Source organism: Quercus lobata, chromosome 9 (genome assembly GCF_001633185.2).
Source record: "Quercus lobata isolate SW786 chromosome 9, ValleyOak3.0 Primary Assembly, whole genome shotgun sequence".
Classification (NCBI taxonomy): Eukaryota; Viridiplantae; Streptophyta; class Magnoliopsida; order Fagales; family Fagaceae; genus Quercus; species Quercus lobata.
The window spans coordinates 11,700,595-11,722,682 of NC_044912.1; the positions used below are offsets into that span (position 1 = coordinate 11,700,595).

General features: G+C 35.4%; 1 protein-coding gene and 2 pseudogenes across 2 annotated transcripts; 2 read left to right on the top strand and 1 right to left on the bottom strand.

Annotated features, from left to right (window-relative positions):
• Nucleotides 1-4,572: 4,572 nt before the first annotated feature.
• LOC115961057 (receptor-like protein EIX2) lies at nucleotides 4,573-8,170 on the top strand. 2 transcript variants are annotated; one of them, XM_031080105.1, is made up of 3 exons: nucleotides 4,573-4,689; nucleotides 4,770-7,433; nucleotides 7,758-8,170. In XM_031080105.1, the coding sequence occupies exons 1-2, from the start codon at nucleotides 4,683-4,685 to the stop codon at nucleotides 7,406-7,408; spliced, it is 2,646 nt and encodes an 881-aa protein (XP_030935965.1). In that variant the 5' UTR covers nucleotides 4,573-4,682; the 3' UTR covers nucleotides 7,409-7,433; nucleotides 7,758-8,170. The 2 variants fall into 2 exon arrangements, with proteins under 2 accessions (XP_030935965.1, XP_030935964.1); XM_031080104.1 differs by having other exon boundaries at nucleotides 4,573-7,433.
• A 2,645-nt stretch (nucleotides 8,171-10,815) lies between these two features.
• Nucleotides 10,816-12,772, top strand: LOC115962216 (annotated as a pseudogene).
• Nucleotides 12,773-13,018: 246 nt separating this feature from the next.
• LOC115962217 lies at nucleotides 13,019-17,337 on the bottom strand (annotated as a pseudogene).
• Nucleotides 17,338-22,088: the final 4,751 nt, after the last annotated feature.

Below are 22,088 nucleotides of genomic sequence, written 5' to 3' on the forward strand. Positions count from 1 at the left end.
GGGGATTAAAAATACCAATTTGTCTTAGAATTTAACTTTGACTGGGTTAGCTTTGTTGGGTCACCAACTGCGCAATTCTCTACCAAATAATAAATTTGAATCTTGATGAGAAGAAAGGGAGAATATATAAGAGTGAGATCATGGATTTATCATGGAATCGTATTATGGAATCGTTGTCTAATTTTGTGATATTTTCATCTTCAAAGAAATTAATATATAATTTAAAAAATAAAGTGTAGCATTTATTGTTGCTACCTTCTTCTGAGCCACATTAACATAGCTATTTGGTCCACTTTGGTTCACTTGGTCCAATCGGTACATTTCAGTTCATTCCGTCCACTTTGCTTCATATCGGTCCAATTCAGTACTTTCAGTCCATTTAGTATACTTCGGTCCAATTCAGCTAATTTGGTCCATTTTGGTTTACTTCGGTCAATTTCGGTCCACTCGGTCCATTAGGTCCATTTCGTTCTAATTAGTCTACTTCGGTCAATTTCAGTCTACTTCAGTCAATTGAGACCATTTCAGTCCAATTCAGTCCATTTAGTCTACTCCGTCTATTCAGTCCACTTCGATCCAATTTGGTAATGCTTTGAAAGGAAAATTTTATGTAAAAAGAAGAGATGATTCATTGAGAATTATTCTTTTGAATGTAATGTTGGTAAGTTTTTTTATAAAATTACATTTTTTTAATGTTATTAAAGTCTTGTAATTTTTTTTTTCTAATATAAGTAATTGATTTATTTATATCTTTCTCTTTAGATCATTCAGGATGTATAAAGGACAAATCGTTTGTAAGGAGTACTAAAAACAAATTACTACCATACATTACATTATTTATATACAAAATATCTCACCTTATATAATAATTGAATGTAAATGTATTATGTTTCTTTAAAAAATTACAAAATTGAAAACACTTTCAAATAACAAATATAAATAACTTAATTTAAAAAATTTAAACCAGCTAATTGGGTTCTAACAGCTGTACAAGCACATCACGTGACTTGCACGCTATTTACCAACTAAACCTATACAATACAAAAGCTACAAGTCGTATACAGTAAAAGTAAACAATAGGCTACTGTCGTTTACGTTCAGTCTTCTTCATAGGCTGCTTCTCCTTATTTTCTTCTTTCAATCTCTGATTAAATCGATGCTCTTTAACCTGTGAATTCTTAATACTCTGATAAAAAGCACATGAGAGGCTAGTGAAAAATGCATATATTTGCTTTTAGCTCAAATCAAATAAGCTATAACCCTTTACAGTTTACACACAAGCGCTTACCCTTTACGTTTGTGAGTATATAAACTATCTGTTAGTCTCTGTGTGTGTGTCAATTAGGTTGTGAATGTGATTGCCTATTTTGAAGTGGATGTCATGTAGTTCTAAATTCAATTTCAATTATTAAATTTGATTGAGTATTTTAAAAAAAAAAATCAAATCCAAAAGAATATGTTTTTTTTTCTCTCTCTAATGTGATGGAGTTTAAAGTGTGATTTTTTTTTTTTGGAGTTAAAAAGAAAATTTATTATAATTGTGTGTGTATATATACTATTTTGGTTCCTAAATATTATCAAAAGTTTATTTTTTATCCATAAACTTTGAAAAAGTTTTTTTTTTTTCATCGTTAAACTTTGTAGACATTTTTTTTTCAATAGTTTCGAGACAAAAATAGGAATGAAAAAAAAAAACTTTTTTTAATAGTTTAGAGATGAAAGAAGAAATTTTTTAAAGTTTAAGGACAAAAGTAAAACATTTTCAATAGTTTAGGGATGAAAAAACAAACTTATCTAGTTTAGGGGGAAAAAAGAAATTTATTAAAGTTTAAGGATGAAAAATGAACTTTTTGTAAAATTTAAGGACTAAAAAAATATTTTACCGTTATTATAATGTTTGTCATTTATTTAATACATTGAGTTGAATTGTTGAATCTAAAATTTAACTAAACCTCACTTTTTAGTCCTTTTAAAAATGGGGTCATTTTCGTATTAAATAAACAATGGAGTCATTTTATGTCATTCAAATACAAAAATAAAAAGGAAAAAGAAGAACAATGGGATAATTTTGATTTAGTTCATATATATATATATATATTTATTTATTTATCAAGTCAATTTTTTAATTATTATTTATTATGTCAATTTCATCTATTATTGTATAAACCAAGTCAATTTTTTTGGAAAACTTGTTGATTTCATAAATTCTGATAGAGTTTGTTGTTTGGAAGTAGCTTGGATTTTGGCGGATATTGAGCTTATTTGTGAAAGTTTTGTTGATATATCATTTGTTAATGTTCCTATACATCCAGAAAACATCATAATTATTAAACTAAACAAGAACAAACTTAAAAATAAACTTTTCTATAGTTTAGGGACAAAAAAGGAATTTATTAAAGTTTATTACAAAAACAAACTTTTGGTAAAGTTTAGGGACCAAAATAATATTTTACTATAATTATAATGTTTGTCATTTATTTAATACATTGAGTTGAATTGTTGAACTTGAATCTAAAATTTAACTAAACCCCACTTTTTAGTCCTTTTAATAATGTTGTAATTTTCATATTAAAAAATACAATGGGGTCATTTTCTGTCGTTCAAATAAAAACATAAAATAAAAAATCTTCTATTAAAAAAAGAAGAACGATGGGATAATTTTGATTTAGTTCATATATATATATATATATATTTATTTATTTATTTATTTATCGAGTCAATTTTTTAATTATTATTTCATCTATTATTGTATAAACCAAGTCAATTTTTTTTGGAAAACTTGTTGATTTCATCAATTCTGATAGAGTTTATTGTTTGGAAGTAGCTTAGATTTTAGAGGATATTGAGCTTATTTATGAAATTTTTGTTGACATATCATTTGTTAATGTTCCTATACATCAAGAAAACATCATAATTATTAAAATAAACAAGAACAAACTTAAAAATAAACTTTTCTATAGTTTAGGGACAAAAAAAGAATTTACTAGAGTTTATGGACGAAAAATGAATTTTTGGTAAAAGTTAGGGATCAAAATAATATTTTACCGTTATTACAATGTTTGTCATTTATTTAATACATTGAGTTGAATTGTTGAATCTAAAATTTAACTAAACCCCACTTTTTAGTCCTTTTAACAGTGTTGTCATTTTCGTATTAAAAAAAACAATAGGATTATTTTCTATCATTCAAATAAAAAAAATAAAAAAGAAGAAGAAGATCAATAGGAATTGGATTTGCTATAGGTTTTTGGGGCATATGCAGTTCTTTGATTCTAAAGCGGTCATGGAGACATGCCTATTTCTTATTATTGGACAACATGAAGGATTGGCTATACGTAACAATGGAGGTGAAGAAGGCAAGATTTTGGTGGATGTTTCAAAGGCAGGGGTAACCACTTTTAATGTGAGGTAAACAAAGTAAGTCATCTATAGCTCTTTTTCACATGTTTTTAGATTTTTTTTTTTTTTTTTTTTTGAGAATCTATTTTTAGATATATTTTGTTGTTGTTGTTGAGTTATTTTTATAGGTACTTTGGAGCACTAAAAATGGTGTTATCTTCTCTTACATTCATAATTAGGTCTACTCATTAAATTCATAATATGATCCATCATGAATGTTGAAGGAGGGGGCACCATTTCTCTGTGCTTCAAAAGTATCTAAGAATTTTTCATTGTTGCTACTCTACGGCAATTTATTTCTGTCTTGTTCTTTAAATTGTTTTTGATTTTATTTTCTACTCTTTTTTGCACCTTTTTTTTATTCGCTACGCATGCTAAGAATCATTACTAATGCTTTTCATATTTCAAATTACATATCAGGAAGTAGAGATTACCACTGAAGGCAATACACTTAACCAGTGGCGGAGCCATGATTTTAGGTTAGGGGGGGCAAGATCAAAAGAGAGTAAAATTAATTCGAAAATCTATTAATTTGATATTAATAACAAAATAAATAAAAAACTATATGCAAATGTAATTGTCATATACAATTAAAATTTGGGTTTGTAAAAAAAAAAAAAAAAAAAACTTGGGTTTGAGACTGAAAAATGTTGGTGAGGAAAGAAAAAAGGGTTATACATAACAGAGGTGATATGAGTAGTTCTAGACCATAAATTATTTCACAATGTTTTTGTCAAAACTTTGATATGATAGACTGTAAGTGATTAATAAATACTAACACATAAATTCACAATTTTATTTTCAACAATCACACTTTGCCATGCAACAATTGTGATAAAAAGTTGTAAAAAATTATGAACGCATTTTTGAGGTGCTATGAGTGAAAGTAGGTTTTTTTTTTCATAATTCTTTTCAGCAAAATAGTGGTGGAGAAGTAGGCTGTACAAGTGGTTTTATTTTATTATAATATTATTATAAGGTGGGACCTATTTTTTTTTTAAAAGAGTTGCAGTGGCCCCAAATGTGAAATTGTTTTCCTACAATAAACTAATGCACGGTACAAGTACAATAGGTATGTAAAAAAGCCGATTGTCCTAGCGTATGCAAATAACACCTTGTACTATATATTACTTAGAATTTTTGGGCGCCCCTGGTTCTGAGTACTCAAGAAAAAAAAAAAAAAATAAAATAACCACACTACTATACTTTCTCGATGTTGTCCACATCCTTATCTTCTACATATCAATTGCCTGTATGTTCATTGGTCATGACTATGATCATGGATGGAAGGTCCTTTAAGCTACCTTATGCATTTATGACGCTATTCGTTTTAGTGCACTTGAGATTAACCCTTGGCAAATTCATTCCAGGGGTTGGAGATGCTAACAACATCAGTTGCCCAGAAGATGAGAGACAAGCGCTGCTCGAGTTCAAAAAAGGAATCAGTGATCCCCTAGGCTGGCTCTCTTCATGGGGGAGCGAAGAAGAAAAAAAGAATTGCTGCAATTGGCAAGGGATTCAGTGCAGCAACCAAACAGGCCATGTAATTCAGCTTCAGCTTGGTATTTGTAATTTGAGAGGTATGATTAGTCCTTCAATACTGGAGTTGCCTTATTTGACTTATTTGGATCTCAGTTTCAATGATTTTAATCATAGCCATATCCCAGACTTCATTGGTTCTCTAAGTAACTTAGAACACCTTGATCTCTCTCAGACCAATCTTAGTGGCCCAATTCCACATCAACTTGGAAACCTTTCACGCTTGCAATATCTTTATCTTGGCTTGAATAATTTGACAAAATCTGAAAATCTTGAATGGTTGTCTCATATGTTTTCAATAGAAGATCTTGACCTAAGTTTTACAAATCTCAGTGTTGCCAATGATTGGCTTGAAGTTGTGAGTAGTCTCCCTAATTTAAAAACCTTGGATATGTCGGCCTGTAATCTTCCTCTGATGAGTCTTTCATCTTTTTCCCAATTCAATCATTCAAAATCTTTTACTTCTCTTGAAAGTCTGCAACTCCGCGATAATGAAATTAATGACATTCCAAAATTCATTGGGGATATATGTACTTTACGTGAATTGGGTTTGTCAGGGAACAATCTCAATGGACAACTCATTGAGCATATCAATGACTTGTTTGGATGTGCAAAAGACTCATTAGAGGTTTTGGAATTAGCAAGGAACCAATTATGGGGATCATTGCCTGATTTTGCAATGTTTCCATCATTAAAAGAAATACAACTTTGGTCCAACAAATTAAATGGGACTATGCCCAAAACCATTGGAAACCTTCATAATCTGGAGCATTTGGATGTTTCGTTGAATTATTTGCAAGACGTCATCTCTGGAGCACATTTCTCAAATCTTTCCAAATTATTGTCATTGGACTTATCTGGTAATTCTCTTACTCTTGAATTTGACTTCAATTGGGTTCCCCCTTTCCAATTGGATGAACTACAATTGAGATCTTGCAAGTTAGGGCCTAGATTTCCAAATTGGATCCGAACCCAAAGGAATGTTACCATCCTTGACATCTCCAATGCTCAAATTTCTGATACCGTTCCAGCAGAGTGGTTTGCGAACTTGCCTCCTAAATTATATAGGTTAAATATTTCTAGCAACCAAATACATGGACAGCTACCTAATGTGTCGAAAATGAGTTCGAGTGAACTGAAATTTGATTTGAGTGCTAACCGTTTAGAGGGTCCACTGCCACTTTTTTCAACTAATGTCAGCTCCTTGAATCTCTCCAGAAATCGCTTTTCGGGGCCACTGTCACCTCTTTGTAAAGTCAATGATGGGGGGTTGGGTTTTCTAGACCTATCTGATAACCTATTATCTGGGCAACTTCCTAATTGTTTTATGAATTGGCCGAATCTACTTATCTTGAATTTGGCAAACAACAATTTCTTTGGTGAAGTTCCAGGCTCTTTCGGCTTCTTGTCGATGCTCCACACATTGAGTCTACATGATAACACTTTCTCTGGAGATTTTCCTAATTCCTTGAAAAATTGTAGCAACTTGAGATTTATGGACTTGGGAAACAATAGGTTCTCCGAAAAAATACCAGCATGGATTGCAGAAGACCTACCACAATTGATTGTTCTCATCCTGCGTTCCAATAAGTTTAGTGGAAGCATACCATGGGATACATGTAAGTTGAAATATTTACGAATCTTGGACCTCTCTTTAAATGACATCTCTGGAACTATACCACAGTGCCTCAATAATTTCACTGCCATGGCTCACAAAGCTGACTCTTCAACTAATCTTTTTGAGGGTGGTTACTATGACTCATATGGAAATAGTAATGGAGATTATGTTGACAGTGCTATGGTTGCATGGAAAGGAAGGGAGTACAAGTTTGGCAAAAATCTTGGACTACTAAAGATCATTAACCTTTCAAGTAACAAGTTGACAGGAAAACTTCCTACTGAAATTACTAGCCTTTTGGAGTTAGTTGTACTGAACATATCCAAAAACAACTTAATTGGAGAAATTCCGCAAACAATTGGTCAGTTGAAGCTGTTAGAATCATTTGATATGTCATGGAATCAGTTTTCAGGTGAAATCCCATCAAGTATGTCAGAATTACAGTTTTTGAGCCACCTAAACCTATCTTTCAACAATTTATCTGGAAAAATTCCTTCAGGCACTCAACTCCAGGGCTTTGATGCAACTTGTTTCACTGGAAATAGGGCTCTTTGTGGGCCTCCACTGACACAAAAGTGTCCAGGTGAAGAAACACCAAACCAATGTTTACCAACTGACAATGGCAGTATTGAAGATGACAAGGACAATAGAGATGAATTCGAGAAATGGTTTTATGTTGGAGCAGGAATTGGATTTGCTGTAGGTTTTTGGGGCATATGCAGTTCTTTGATTCTAAAGCGGTCATGGAGACATGCCTATTTCCTATTATTGGACAACATGAAGGATTGGCTGTACGTAACAATGGAAGTGAACAAGGCAAGATTTTGGAGGATGTTTCAGAGGCAGGGGTAACCACTTTTAACGTGAGGTTAACAAAGTAAGTCATCTATAGCTCTTTTTCACATGTTTTTAGATATATTTTGTTGTTGTTGAGTAATTCTTAGGTATTTCATGATTGGGTCCATTCATTAAATTCATGATAAGGTCCATCATGAATGTGAGAGGAGAGAGCACCATTTCTCCTTGCTTCAAGAATACCTAAGAATTTTCTATTTCTGCTACTCTGCGACAATTTATTTCGATCGTGTTCTTTAATTTGTTTTTGATTTTATTTTTTTACTCTTTTTCACATTTTTTTCTTATTAGCTACACATGCTAAGAATCATTACTAATGCTTTTCATATTTCAAATTACATATCAGGAAGTAGCAGGGATTGCTACTGAAGGCGATACATTTAACCTGGATGGTAAATTTCACTTAGCAATTGCATGAAGTTGAAGAGGTTCTATCTAGTGCCTTTACTCTAATGGTTTTCTTTTACCTTGGTGTTAATGTCTGTCTACTGCAGCTGCACATGTATACATGAATGTCAGGACTCGTTTGTAATATTTGTGTGGGTGTGGTCTAGATGGTTTATTTTATTGCCTTTTCTCTTATCGCCGTCATTGTCAGCTTCAAAAATGTAAATTTACAAACAGATCATATGTAATTTTAATTTAGTTGAAGTGTACTTGTACCTTCGATTGTGATGTTATTGGTGGTTATTAGCCATGTGGCCCCTCTTTCGGGGGCATTTAGACATTGTTGAATGGATATGCGTGTTAGTTGAAGAATCTCGAGAGTCAAGAGTATGCTTTCTTTAACCCAGTTCATGTTAGGAGGTGGCTCATGAAAAATGACTCTTCTTTTCTCTAAGAACAATTCATAATAGCTGCATGGTAGGAACAGTTCATTCTCATTTTGTCACCTTCTCTCTCAGCAATTCTTTACTACTTTGTAATTTAATTAGATACTTGGTGATAAACCATTTTTTTTTCCTCTTGGAAGTTGTTAAAAGTTAAAATTGATGATTCTGATTGCACTTGCAGCAAATGAACACGTTGCACTGCTAAATTCTTTTAGCTACAAACTTTGCATGCTTCTGTAGTTACAAGAATGACGTTCTTTCTGACATTTTACTTACAATTTTTCACAAATTCATCAAACTTATTTACAAATGGCCAACAGTTGTATAATTTGTAAACTTTTTTTTTTATACATAGATGTTGACATTCTACTGCGGTAGATTAAAGTTGAATGTAATCAAATGGTTAAGTTCATGTCATCTGCATGGTGAGGAAGAAAAGATCGAGAGAGCGGAATTTTGTCTGCTGTCAAGATTCATACTACATCTACAACAAAAACAAAAACAAAACAAAAAAGTTATGGTGAGAAAACTAAGATTGAAAAGTGGAGAAGAAGCATCTGTATAACTACTTGAAAATTTTCACAATTTTCATAGTTTCTTCAGGCCCTTTGCAAAGTTTGGATATCGAAGCAAAGTTTTTAGGCTTACTAAAGTATTGGACTGTTCTTGTTGACTTAAGTTTGTCAAGAAACATGGCTTCTAATATAATATGGACTGGAGTGACCGAACAAGCATCTGTACAACTACTTGAAAATTTTCAGATACATCACCAACTCTCACAACCAATTACTTGCACCTAGACCCTTGGTACTAAATCAGTGTTTAGTTGACTAGCATTGAAAGAAAAAAAAGTTGAACATAGATTTGAGGTGCAGTAAGCCAACACCAAAATCACCAAAATTTAGGAGCAACGGAGCTCAATCTAGGCAAGAAAAAGCTTAACTAAACCTTATTGCTTGTTTGACCTTGTAATCAGCATTTCAGCGCATGTTTCAAAGACATACAAGGCCCTCACATTATAAATGTGTGTGTGTGTATTCATTGAAGTGCTTTCAAAAACATGACTTCTCTGATTTGAAAAACATAAATATGTTGACCACATCTATTGTTCATGCTATTTGCAAGGAGTCTTTCTAACGTTGCAACAAGAAGCATTCATTCGTGTTATAGAAAAAGCAAGTTTGCCTCAATTTCTATACTAAGAAATAAACAAATTTTATTGGCTTCAATAATGATACCACTCTAAAGAGAAGATCTATGCTTTAACATGATATTATTTCCATGAGGTGTGTAAAGACCCAAATTGAACAGCAGCCATGTCACTGTGCAGCAGTCCAACAAATTGAACAGCATCAGTCCAACAAATTTGTCTTGTAACTTGTAAGAATCTAGAGCTACATCCTTCAAAAGAATCAAGGAATTGTAATTCTTTTTATCCTCTGTTTAATAAATTTCCTAATTAATTATCACGTCTCTATGTTCCATTCAATTGTCATTACTATGACAGAAATTTAGAACAAAAGGATGAAACTCAGAGATATCACCACTGACACCACAACACCACCAATTGATTTGCCAAAACCTCCCGTCAAAACCCCAAGCACATTGAAACTCATTAATGAGAAAATAATCATTGCAGCATGTAAAAGACAACAAAATTCTCATTAATGAGTAAATAACACAAAATACTTTAGATCATCATCATTGCAGCATATAAAAGACAACAAAATTCTCATCTTGATTAGTAAATTTACTACTTTTTAGTAAGTTTCAACAAAATAATCAAAGTCCCACATAAAACAGAACCTAATATTACCCAAAATCAGAAAAGATATCAAAGTAGAGCAACATACCTGTAATCAACGGCGGCGGGTACGGTGAGGGTTTGACGGAAGCAACGACGACTGATCGAAGAGGGTGAGGGAGACTGGATAGGGAGAGTGAGACTGATGGAGAGTGGGGGAGAGTGGGGAAGATTGATCACAGAGCAGAGAGCGAGGAAGAGTGTAAAGGGAGAGTGATGGTAGAGGGCGAGGGAGTGTACAGGGAGAGAGTAGAGAGTGAATAGGCATTGTGAGACGTTAGGGAATCAAATCATTAAGGCAAACTCAATTTCCTACTTACCGAGTTATGCATGTTCACACAAGCATTTTTTTTATTGGAAAAAGCCACGTCTGCTTTGCCAACATGGCACAACGGTCAGACAAACTCGACCATACGAATATTGACTTCTTTAGTAAAACTCGATCCACACATTCTCGAGTTTCAAAACAATGGCATTTTCCTAAATAGTTTGAGAAAAGGGGAAAAATGCTGAAAAGTTTGTGAGAAAGGGGCAAATGCCCATTTTGACCCGCTTTTCACAGCTAGATAGGGCAACAAAGCTATGGTTTGCACGTAGTCCCTCTAAGATATCAATTGCTTTTTTTACATTGTAGGCGGGATTCAAACGCAACTCTATTATAAAACACAATAAACTTTACTTGTGAAACTAATTGCAATCCACAATAAAATTAAAATAACAAACAAAAAAGCAAAAAACTAACTAACAATTAATCATAAGGCAATACACAAGCTTTCTCTCTACCTTCTTTGGAAAATCAAAGTTGCTAGTGTCTAAACAATTTATAATATGGATTTTGCACCCATAAACTCCACCTTTTTTTACTTATTTATTTAGCCACCGAAAAAAAACAAAAACAAAAACAAAAACAAAAAACAAAAAAAACAAGAGATTTTGCAGTAGGAATTTAGGATTATATATGATGTCAAAACTTGGAGAAATTATAATGTTCTCACGGTGGACAAGTGACGTAGTTCACCATTCCAGTAAAAGACTCCCACTTGTTTAAAATTGTGGAGTTTTAAATAAAAACTGACTACTGACTTGGCAATTTTAAACAGGTGAGAGTCTTTTACTGGAATGGTGGACAAGTAACGTGATCCATCATGAGGACTATATAATTTCTCCAAAACTTATTGGCTTCCAAGAGATCACTAGCCACATAAAAGATCTTATCCAAAAAAATATTTAAAATTGTAATTTTTACAATTTAACATTTACTAAACTAAAAATTTGAACTAAATTGTGAACACATCAAATTAACATGAAATGTACTTGAAATTACCGAAATATTAAGGGCATAATTATTAAGTAAAATGTTTCGAAATTTTGAACCAAAACATGTCATTGTCAAAATTTAAAAATCAGGTACGTATATCCTGATTCCTGAATCCTATAAAAGGGAACAACCCCCCATAGCATGGCAGCAACAAAAACCAAAGACATTGCCATATTGATAACTGGTAAAATTAAATGGCTAAAATTCCTCTAGCTACAGCTCTAGTACTCTTTCCTCTCCTCGTCCTAGTCTTCATCAGAACCTCTCAAGCCGGTGGCATTGCTGTTTACTGGGGTCAGAGTGGCTATGAAGGAACTCAAACTGAAACATGTGCCACTGGAAAATATTCCCATGTAATCATATCTTTTCTGAACCATTTTGGCAATGGTAGAACCCCAGAAATCAGCCTTGCGGGCCATTGTAACCCAGCTTCGAATGGGTGCACCATGGTTAGCCCTTCCATAAGATATTGCCCAAGTCGAGGAATTAAGGTGCTACTCTCAATTGGAGGTAGAATTGGAAGCTACTCTCTAGCTTCTTCAATGGATGCCAAAAATGTAGCTAATTATTTTTGGAACAATGTCTTGGGTGGACAGTCACCTTCACGTCCACTAGGTGATGCAATATTAGATGGCATAGATTTTGACATAGAGCTTGGCTCAACACTTCATTGGGATGATCTTGCTAGGTACCTAAAGGCATATAGTCAGTCAGGAAGAGTTGTGCACTTAAATGCAGCTCCTCAATGTCCATTTCCTGATAGTTTTGTTGGTAATGCTCTTAATATGGGGCTTTTTGACCATGTTTGGGTTCAGTTCTTTTTTTTTTTTTTTTTTTTTTTTGAGAAACAAACACACACACACAAGGGAGAGGGAAACAATCATCCATGCCAATACAGTGTTGGCAACATCAATAACCCTAATATTCATGGAAAAAATGGACTGCATCGATAAATGCTGGAAGCATATTTATAGGGTTACCGGCAGCTTCTGTGGCATCAGGTAGCAGGTATATTCCACCCAATGTGTTGGCATCTCAAATACTTCCATTGATAAAGGGATCACCTAAATATGGAGGTGTGATGCTTTGGTCCAGGTATTTTGATTATAGAAGTGGATATAGTTCCTACATCAAGGGAAGTGTCTGAGGGTACTTAATATGTCTCTACCCAAAACTATTACAAAATAGTGAATATTCTTTTCATTTTATTTGGATGACACTAGATGTGGATGTGGTCGGATAGCCACGAAAGGGAAAAATAATTAAATAAATTGGAAATTTTAAGCTAGTATGGATTAATTACTTGGAATGATTCCATACATAAATTCGAATGTTGAGCTTGACTTTCTTGGCTTGTACAATTTTTTCAGTCACGGTGTTGTGATTTCATGTATGCCTTTTTCTTTTCTTTTCTTTTCTTTTCTCTTTTTTTTTTTTTTTTTTTTTTTTTTTTTCTGGAAAACAAGAACGAAGAATCAAAGATGCGGATGTGGTTGGATATTTCCTTCAATTTGATACATGCCCATGTGAAAACTTGAAACACTGCTATAATTATAGTGGATATCGGATGCCACATAGTATGTACATGGAAATGGAGAATATACTCTTATTGTTTTTTTGTTTTTTTCCCTATAAAATAAGTTAGAGATAATATACTTTATTTGAACCGGAACAAAATGAAAATTCAAGAATATATAGATTAAATATTAGTTTATTAAAAACCATCTGGTTTTTATACCATTGCTTGATTGGTTGACATTAGTGATTGAATTTTATATCATCTGGTTTCCACAGTGATTGTATTGTGATTAATACTTTGGATGACCATCAAATTGTGTTATGTCCTTACAGACAAACTGTGTTGGTGTTTAACAAGATAAAACTGCAAGCTCTAGATTTCTGAACATATATCAGGAAATTTATAAAGCGGTATTCTACCAAAAACAAAAAATAAAACAGAACAAAGCACCAAAGAGAAGCAAGTGGAACCATGAAATACACATAGATAATAATGCAAGCAAAATTCACGTCTATCCATCAGAGGGAAACCCCAGAACAGATACGACTGCCCGGACAGTTCAAAATAATCACAGGCATCTACACTTTCCGTACCTGGATATTGTGGGTAGATTGGAACCGCCAGATGGGTTGTCTTCCACTCTGGAGAAGTGCTACCTCTTCTCCTTCCTTCACCATCCCTTGCTTCTGTACATGGAAACCAAATGAGTATATTACAATGATGAAGATGTGATCGTATGAAACCTATATAATTTGAATTTTCGGATTCAAAAAATCTAGCTGTCAGTGAAATCTAGCACTCTATGGCAACAACACTGGTTGAATTATGGATAGCATCTATTCATCACCTTATGGGCTTACACAATTCAACAAGCTCTGAGTCTCTGACTTCCAAGAAAACTATAAAGATTGCGAAAGGATAGTCCACTTAAGATTGGGAGTGCCATATCTCCAATTGTCTTTTATAGAGATATGCCCTCTAAATTGAAATGCCATTCATCAGTCCAAATGGACAGCATGGTCAGTCATAAAGTATACCATGTAAGATACATGGAAAAGCAAAAGCACAAATGTCACAGGGCAAGAGATATTGGGCCCATGTTGAAGGTTATTGGGGTAAGGCTTCAATCCAATGCTTCCATGCACAAGACGAGATATGGGACCAACACATGGCCATTTAGGACACATGTTGCGTACAGTGCACAGGAGCATTTAATGCAAGCCAAACACAAAGGTTATTATATAATATATATATCCTATCTAAATATGGATTGTTCCCAGGTTGAAGTTCTGCCCTGAAAGCCAGATGCACCACAACCCATCTAAGTTTGGGTTTCAAAGAAAAACACATTGAAGTTTGAACTTATAAGTTATAATTCTATTGTAATATTTAATCCTGATCTTTGTTAGCTAAATTTTAGCACACCAGTACATCTTCATTATTGCCCAAGTCAAATGGTGCAAGTAAATTCACTTGCGAAAACCTTTACCTGTAGTAAAGCTAAGGCATTTGAAAATGTCTCTTCAGCATCTTCTGAGAATTGCATGCAGATAAGACAGACTCCTTGACACACTGCCAACCTCTGTTGAATAGTCTTCCTGCATGGCCATCAAAGTTATGTGATCAGCCACATTATTAGATTTACATTCCTTGGCTTTTCTCCGAACTCTCAATTAACTCATCAAGCAGACAATAGACCTCATTCATGAACTTCCGACTCAACGATATTTAAACAAAATGTAAATTAATAGAAATAAACTCTCAAAAGTAGCTGATCTCAGGGAAATAATTTGGTTTTCCAAGCTCCAGGTTAATTTTGGATTTCAATAATTAATCCAGACACTAACGAACTTAGCAGTTCTATATTTTCAGCCATAAGACAAGATAGGACATTTAGTATGCATTTGGATATCACTTATTTTGCTGAAAACTGATAACAATAAAAAATCATTTTCCGGTTACTATTCACTTTTAAAATTACTGTTCACATGACTATTTGCACAGAACATGAACAATGCAATAGGCACAAGTTTAAAAATAAATAAAAAAAGCCTGAAACGCGGACACGCAAACCAAACAAACACTTATTATGCCAGATTTTGCATCACAATGACCAGCTAAGAGTCTGTCAAGAGTAGACTTATGCCTAAAGAAAAATCTAATAGAGACAGAAAATATGCCTGCAGCATGATGAGGTCCAATATGCAATACTGTATCATAACCTCCCATGTAAACAGTATCCTCATTGCATAACAGTTTTAAGACTTAAGGATAGAAGAAACTCACTCATTTATAAAAGCAAAAATAGTGCCAGAAGGCTGATAGTGGCTCAGTAGTGTAGCCATGAAACCAGTTCTGGTGAAGACAACAATTGAGGTTCCAAGAGTGTTAGACATAATGGTTGCATGGTAAGCAAACATTTCGCTCATATGATTCTACACACAACCAAAAAAACTTCCAGTCAGTATTCAGTGTTAAAAATCAAATAGGTTTTTTTCCAGGGGGGGGGGGGGGGCAGATAGAGACTCCATGAAACATCAAAATACATGAAATTTGCATCAAATAACCTTAAAGGCTTGACCAAGATTAGCTGGCATTTCACTGCCTGATATTGTAGCCTCAGTCCATAATGCAACTGTGTGCATGACTTTCACAGCTTTCAAAGGGAACCTGCACAGCAGTGAAATCATGTCATTTGAGTGCATTAAGGTGTAAAAGTTTACACATAAATAATTTATATTATTTAAGCCCATAGTGGCTTGTAAGCAATGTGGATGTTACTTGCTCTACTGCAACCTGAGCAACACCACTGAAACACAAATCTGCAGTGACCAAAATTTGACAGCCAGGAACCAAACCTGAAGTAAGTAAATACTTCCAGGGACATCAAATCTCTTCGTACCCACCAAGGATTGATCAGAAGTAAGTAAATACTTCTCATTGTGCATGATGCTTGCACCAAAAAATAAAATAAAATCTCCAATCACATCCAAAGTAACAGACTAGTGTCTAACTGTATACAGCTAATTGGGTACCACTTTCTCTGTTTTTAATTAAATTAATTATTTATCCAAAAAAAAAAAACCATCCGAAGTAACAGACTACAAAGTCAAAAAGAAGTAGCTTACTTTCCATGAGCAGTTTCACCAGAAAGCATGACTGCATCAGCACCCTCTCAGACAGCAATGGCAATGTCTGATACCTCTGCTCTGGTTGGTGTTGGGTGTACAATCATGCTTTCCAGCATATTTGTTGCCACAATAACAGCCTTTCCTGCATTTCGTATTGAAATGTTCTGAATGTCAAAGAGTAACTCGACTTGATGTCTTAAAAGTTCCTATAAAAGGCCACCAAAACAGGCAATGACATCCCTTTTGTTGCTATTCTATTAAAACTTAAAAGTAAAATACCTGCAGAAGTGGAACCTCCTCAATAGGGAGCTCTGCACCAAGGTCTCCTCTTGCAACCATTGCCTGGAATAGGAAGAGCGTGTTACTTCAAGCAGGTGCCAGGTAGTACACAAGTAAGGCAAGAATCCAGATTTTTTATTTTTTTCATCGATAAGTAAGAAGCCAGATTTAGATCAATATTAAAGAAAACTGGTGGAATTCTAGGTCTAAATGATAACTGTCCATCAAATGGAGCAGCAACTAGAAGATAAAATGCAAGGATTAGGGAGATCACCCCATCAGATGCTGTGATAATGGAATGCAAATTTGGGATAGAGTCTGCGCTTTCAATTTTGACAATGACATGTATATCTGCACCACAGCCTGCCATAGAAAATGGAAAAATTATATTATAATTGGTACTTTGGGGAAGACTAACAAGCATGTTCAAATTTCTTTTTTAAATTAAGGTATTTTGTCTATATGTTTACTTTGCAGATAATTCTTCAATTTATGAACTACTTGTGCATCTTTAACAAAGGAGACGGCATAACAATCAACTTTGTTGCCCACTCCGAATTTGATATCATCCCAATCCTTCACTGCAACAAACCAATATAAACATTTATACCCATTTGGAAAATGAAAAAATTTCTCACCTAGAGAGAGAGAGAGAGAGAGGAAAAGGCAAATCAGTAGGATAGTACAGAGGGCATAAAGATTCAAGGTCTAACCAGTGATGGAAGGTAGTGTTGCACTCTTTCCTTGAACATTTAAGTGACGCCTAGACTTGAGCTCTCCTCCATCAACGACTACACATTTCACTGAATCTTCTGTCTTGGATTTCACCATCAACGACATCATACCACCTATAGCATAGATCAAGAGTCAGCCATGCAGTGACATATGTCATAAAAGGAAATGTTACATCATTCCAAATTCTGATCTGATATACAAAGAACAGAGCTTGCCTCTTTAATCACAGTTGCAATCCAAAGACAATCATCTCGCAACAGAATCTACAGTTAGCTTAAAATCTGTGGTTCTTAAAGGCTCTGAAGTGTCTGAACTGGTGGAAACAGGTACTAATTAGAACTTGTTATGATAATTCATCTCAAGTGCTTCAAGAGAATTCCATGGGCAGAAACCCTTCACAATACTAAGGGTGTGTTTGGATAGAACTTATTTTGCTGAAACTGAAAACTGAAAACTGAAAACACTGTAGCAAAATAATTTTTAAATGTATGAATAGTGCTGTGGGACCCATTTTTAATGAAAAAATTGATAAAAAATGAAATTTGTGGGTCCGTGAACAGTGCACATGTGCACTGTTCACTGCAAAAAGTCAACATTTGCGGTTACTGTTCAATGAACAGTAACCGCTACAGTACCGCTACAGTACCGTTTGACTCCCTTTTCTGCAAAACGCGTGATATGTAAAAAAAAAAAAAAAAAGTGTGAAACACAGAAAACGCAACGCAACGCTCAATACAAACACACACTAAAGCTGACAACCCCTTATAAAAGTATTATGGGTTCTAAAATCTTAAACAAAGTGTGAAATCTAGGAATGGCAACGGGTCGGGTTTTTCCATATCCGGACCCGACCCGCGGGGCAAGATCCGCAGCCCGGATCCGGTCCGTTTAGGGTACCGGGTTTTTTTCTGGGGCCCGGATCCGCCCCAGCCAGGCTCCGCGGGCCCCACGGGCCCCGTTTAGGGATTGGGCCCAATTCGTGGCCCAACTAAAAAAAAAAAAAAAATTAAGCCCAGATTTATTTTTTCCTACGTTCAAGCCCAGATTTATTTTTGCCGTTGAAGTCACGGACTCCGCCTGACTGAATGAGGGAGTGTGTGAGTGAGGGAGGGTCGGACTGAGGGAGGGAGGCGTGAGGGAGTGTCGGTCCTGTCGGAGTGTGGGAGTGAAGGACTGCGCAAAGGGAGATGGAGGGTCGGAGTGACTGAGCTGAGGGAGAGGAAGGGTCGGCCCCCCGCTGTTGCCGGCGTCGGCGTTGGCGGCTGGGGTTCTCAGCCGCTGCAGCAACAACCACAACAGCCGCCTCAACAACAACAGCAGCCTCTTCCTCCTCCTGCTGCTCCGGTAGCTCTTTTAAATAATCCTAGTTTCGCCCTCCAAAACCCCCAAGCTGCCTTAGTTTTCCTTCAACAACATCAACAACAACAACAACTTCTACAACAACAACTACAGCAACAGCAACAGCAACAGCAACAACAACAACAACAACAACAACAACAGCAATTCCTTCTCCAAAACCAAAACCCTAACACCTTCCCAATCCAAAACCCTCCTCCTCCGAATAACCCTAACCTCCATATCCCTCCTCCCCAGAATCTGAATCTGACTCAGAATCAAAATCAGCAGTTTTCCAATTCGAAACAAACCCACCCAATCGAAAAGGTCGATCGCCAAAACATCTCCCCTCCCCAGAATCCGAAGTTGCCCAATTCAAAGCAAACCCACTCAATCGACAAGGTCGACCGCGCCGTCACTGAGGGACTGTCGGAGGGAGGCGTGATCGGACTGAGGGACTGTCGGAGAGAGGCGTGATCGGACTGAGCTGGTCGGACTGCAATTGCAAAGTGCAGAAATGAGGGAGAGGGACTGCGGATCGGACTGAGGTGAGGGAGGGAGGCAGCTGAAGATTGAAGAGTGAAGACTGAAGATATGAGGAATTTGTTAGGGTTAGATTATAGGCGTATATATATATTAGGGTATTTTTGTAATTTTGGGTACCGGGTTTTAAACGGGTCGGGTCTCGGGTCGGGTCTGGGTTTTTTAAATAAAACCCGAACCCGACCCGAACCCGTTTCGGGTTTTTTTTAAAAAAACCCATACCCGACCCTATTTCTAATCGGACCGGGTAAAACCCGGTCCATTAGGATCGGGCCGGACCGGATATCCGCGGGTCGGGTAAAAATTGCCATCCCTAGTGAAATCTCAGCATACGACATAAGCCTCTTTTTACCCAATTCAAATGCTCTCGGTCACAAATTCTTAAAAATCTTTAAAAGCAGAGCCCACCGGACTGATATCAGCAAATTACATATTTATCAACAGTATGAGAGACATGGTACATGGTGGCTCATATTCCATTCAGTAGTTAATGATATTTTTCTGTCACACAACAATATAATAAACATTTCTAAAAGCATATTGACTTCATATTTGGGAATATAACATAACTTTCACAGTGATATTCACAGGCATGCACACATACAATAGTCTGATCTCAGTACTCAGAAAATTTGGTAAGTGACAGAACATGCGGATACCACTCAAATGTGTGTGTAAATATGCATGTGTAGTTTACAGCTTTGTTGGGTCACCAACTGCGCAATTCTCTACCAAATAATAAATTTGAACCTTGATGAGATGAAAGGGAGAATATATAAGAGTGAGATTTTGGATTTATCATGGAATCGTATTATGGGATTGTTGTCTAATTTTGTGATATTTTCATCCTTAAAGAATTATATATAAAAATATATATAAAAGATAAACCATAGTATTTATTGTTGCTACCCTCTTCTGAGTCACATTAATTTAACATAGCTATTCAGTCCATTATGGTCCAGTTTGGTTTACTCCGTCCAATCGGTACATTTTGGTTCATTTGATCCACTTCGGTCCATCTTGGTCCAATTCGGTCCTCTCAATCCATGTCGGTCCATTTAGTCTACTTCGGTCCAAGTTGGCTAATTTGGTCTGTTTCGGTTTACTTCGGTCAATTTCAGCCCACTCGGTCCTTTAGGTCTATTTCGGTTTATTTAGTTCACTTAGGTCTAGTTCGGTCCATTTAGTCTATTTCAGTCTACTTCTGTCAATTAAGACCATTTCGGTCCAATTCGGTTCATTTAGTCTACTTCGGTCCATTTAATCCACTTCGGTCTACTTCGGTGATGCTTTAAAATGAGAGATTTGTGTAAAAAGATGAGATGATTCATTGAGAATTATTCTTTTCAATGTAATGTTGGTAATTTTTTTTTTTAAATTACATTTTTTTAATGTAATTAAAGTTTTGTATTTTTTTTCTAATATAAGTAATTGATTTATTTATATATTTCTCTTTAGGTTTTTCAAGATATATAGATGATGAATCGTTTGTAAGGAGTACTAAAACAAATTACAATCATACATTACATTATTTATATACAAACTATCTCGCCTTATATAATAATTGAATGTAAATGTATTATGTTTCTTTAAAAAAATTACAAAATTTAAAACACTTTCAAACAACAAATATAGATAACTTTTCTTTTTCATAAGAAAAATGTGGGGCCCGGCCCAGAAATAATGGGCTATTCCAAATTCAGGCCCGTCCGAGGAGCGTCCTGTCCGAAGAGAAACCACATATGAAGCACTATTCAATCCCAATAACAACGAGGTAACCTTTCCGAGGAGTAACTCCTCCTCGGACGTCACGAAGTCCAGACGAGGAACTCTCCCTAGCCAACTCAGTTTCACCCTCTCAACATATAAAATGAATAAAATCCAAAATATCCCATGGAGAGCTACCACCACATTAATTGCGCCCCAACCACCCTCTTGGCCGCATTAATGAGGAAATGACCCCTGAACAGTACCGCCTTGGCCTCTGCAACTCACATGGGGAGAGATGAGGGCGTCTGATGGGACAGGCACTCAAGTAGATGTTTAGATGATCAACAAGTGTAAGGTTGAGATGAGAGGAGGGGAACTATATAATGTAGTGGAGTCCCTCAAAGAAGAGGACGAAAAATATTGTATGAGGAACTAAAGAAATAGAAATATACGTGAGAGATCCATTCTTGTGCTGGGGTTTTCTGCAACAATACTGTCCATGTATCAGACCGAATAGGCTCACTGAGGCTAAGTTCTTTGACCCATCCTCTACAAATATTTATTGTGAGTTGCGCTTTGGGCCAGAGCCTGATCAATAGAACTTGGGCCAGGAAAATCGTGCAACTACAAAAAAATATAGATAACTTAATGTAGAAAATAATTAAATCATTTTAAGAATGGTTTGAATCTAGGACTTATGAGTTTCATCTATTATTTTAATTTTTCACTTAACAAAAAATTGTCAAATTTTTTCACCTAACTAATTGACTGTATTAAATCTAAAACCGGCTAATTGAGTTCAAATACGTGACTGGCACGCTATTTACTGGATCAAAATGGCACAACAGCATTATTTACCAAAATATATATCAATCTAATTCTGTTTCCGAAATATGTAAAGATCTACCACTTTTTGGGTACTTGAATTTGAAGAACTCGAGTTTTCCATGGTAATCGAAGTTCCATGGAAAAATTTTCTGGCAAATTTAAAGTCTGTTTTTTCAAAGAACTCGAGTTCACGAAATTCGAGTACCCTGGAAAACTCGAGTACCCAAAAAGTGATAGATTCCTACATATTTCTGAAATAATAGTAAATTGATATATATTTCGGTAAACAGTGGTATTTGGCCGTATTTACCAACTAAACTTATACGGTACAAAAGCTCCAAGTCGTATACAGTAAGAGCAAACAATAGGCTACTGTCGTTTACGTTCAGTCTTCTTCCTAGGCTGCTTCTTCTTATTTTCTTTTTTCTGTTCTTTTCTTTTCTTTTCTTTTTTGGTAAACTTCAATATATTACTCGAGAAGGAACTAACAGGCCAAGGCATCTTCCTCACAGCAGCCAAACTGGCTGGAAGATTGCCTGGTACAAAACTAAGAGAACCTAAACAATCTAGTGCGTACTTTGCTGTCACATGGGCAGCAGCATTTCCACTTCTATTAATCCAAAGAAAAAGACAGGAGGAAAA

Bases quoted from the DNA above. Each gene is read 5' to 3' on its own strand.
- LOC115961057 (XM_031080104.1), top strand. From the start codon at position 4,613: ATGTTGTCCACATCCTTATCTTCTACATATCAATTGCCTGTATGTTCA.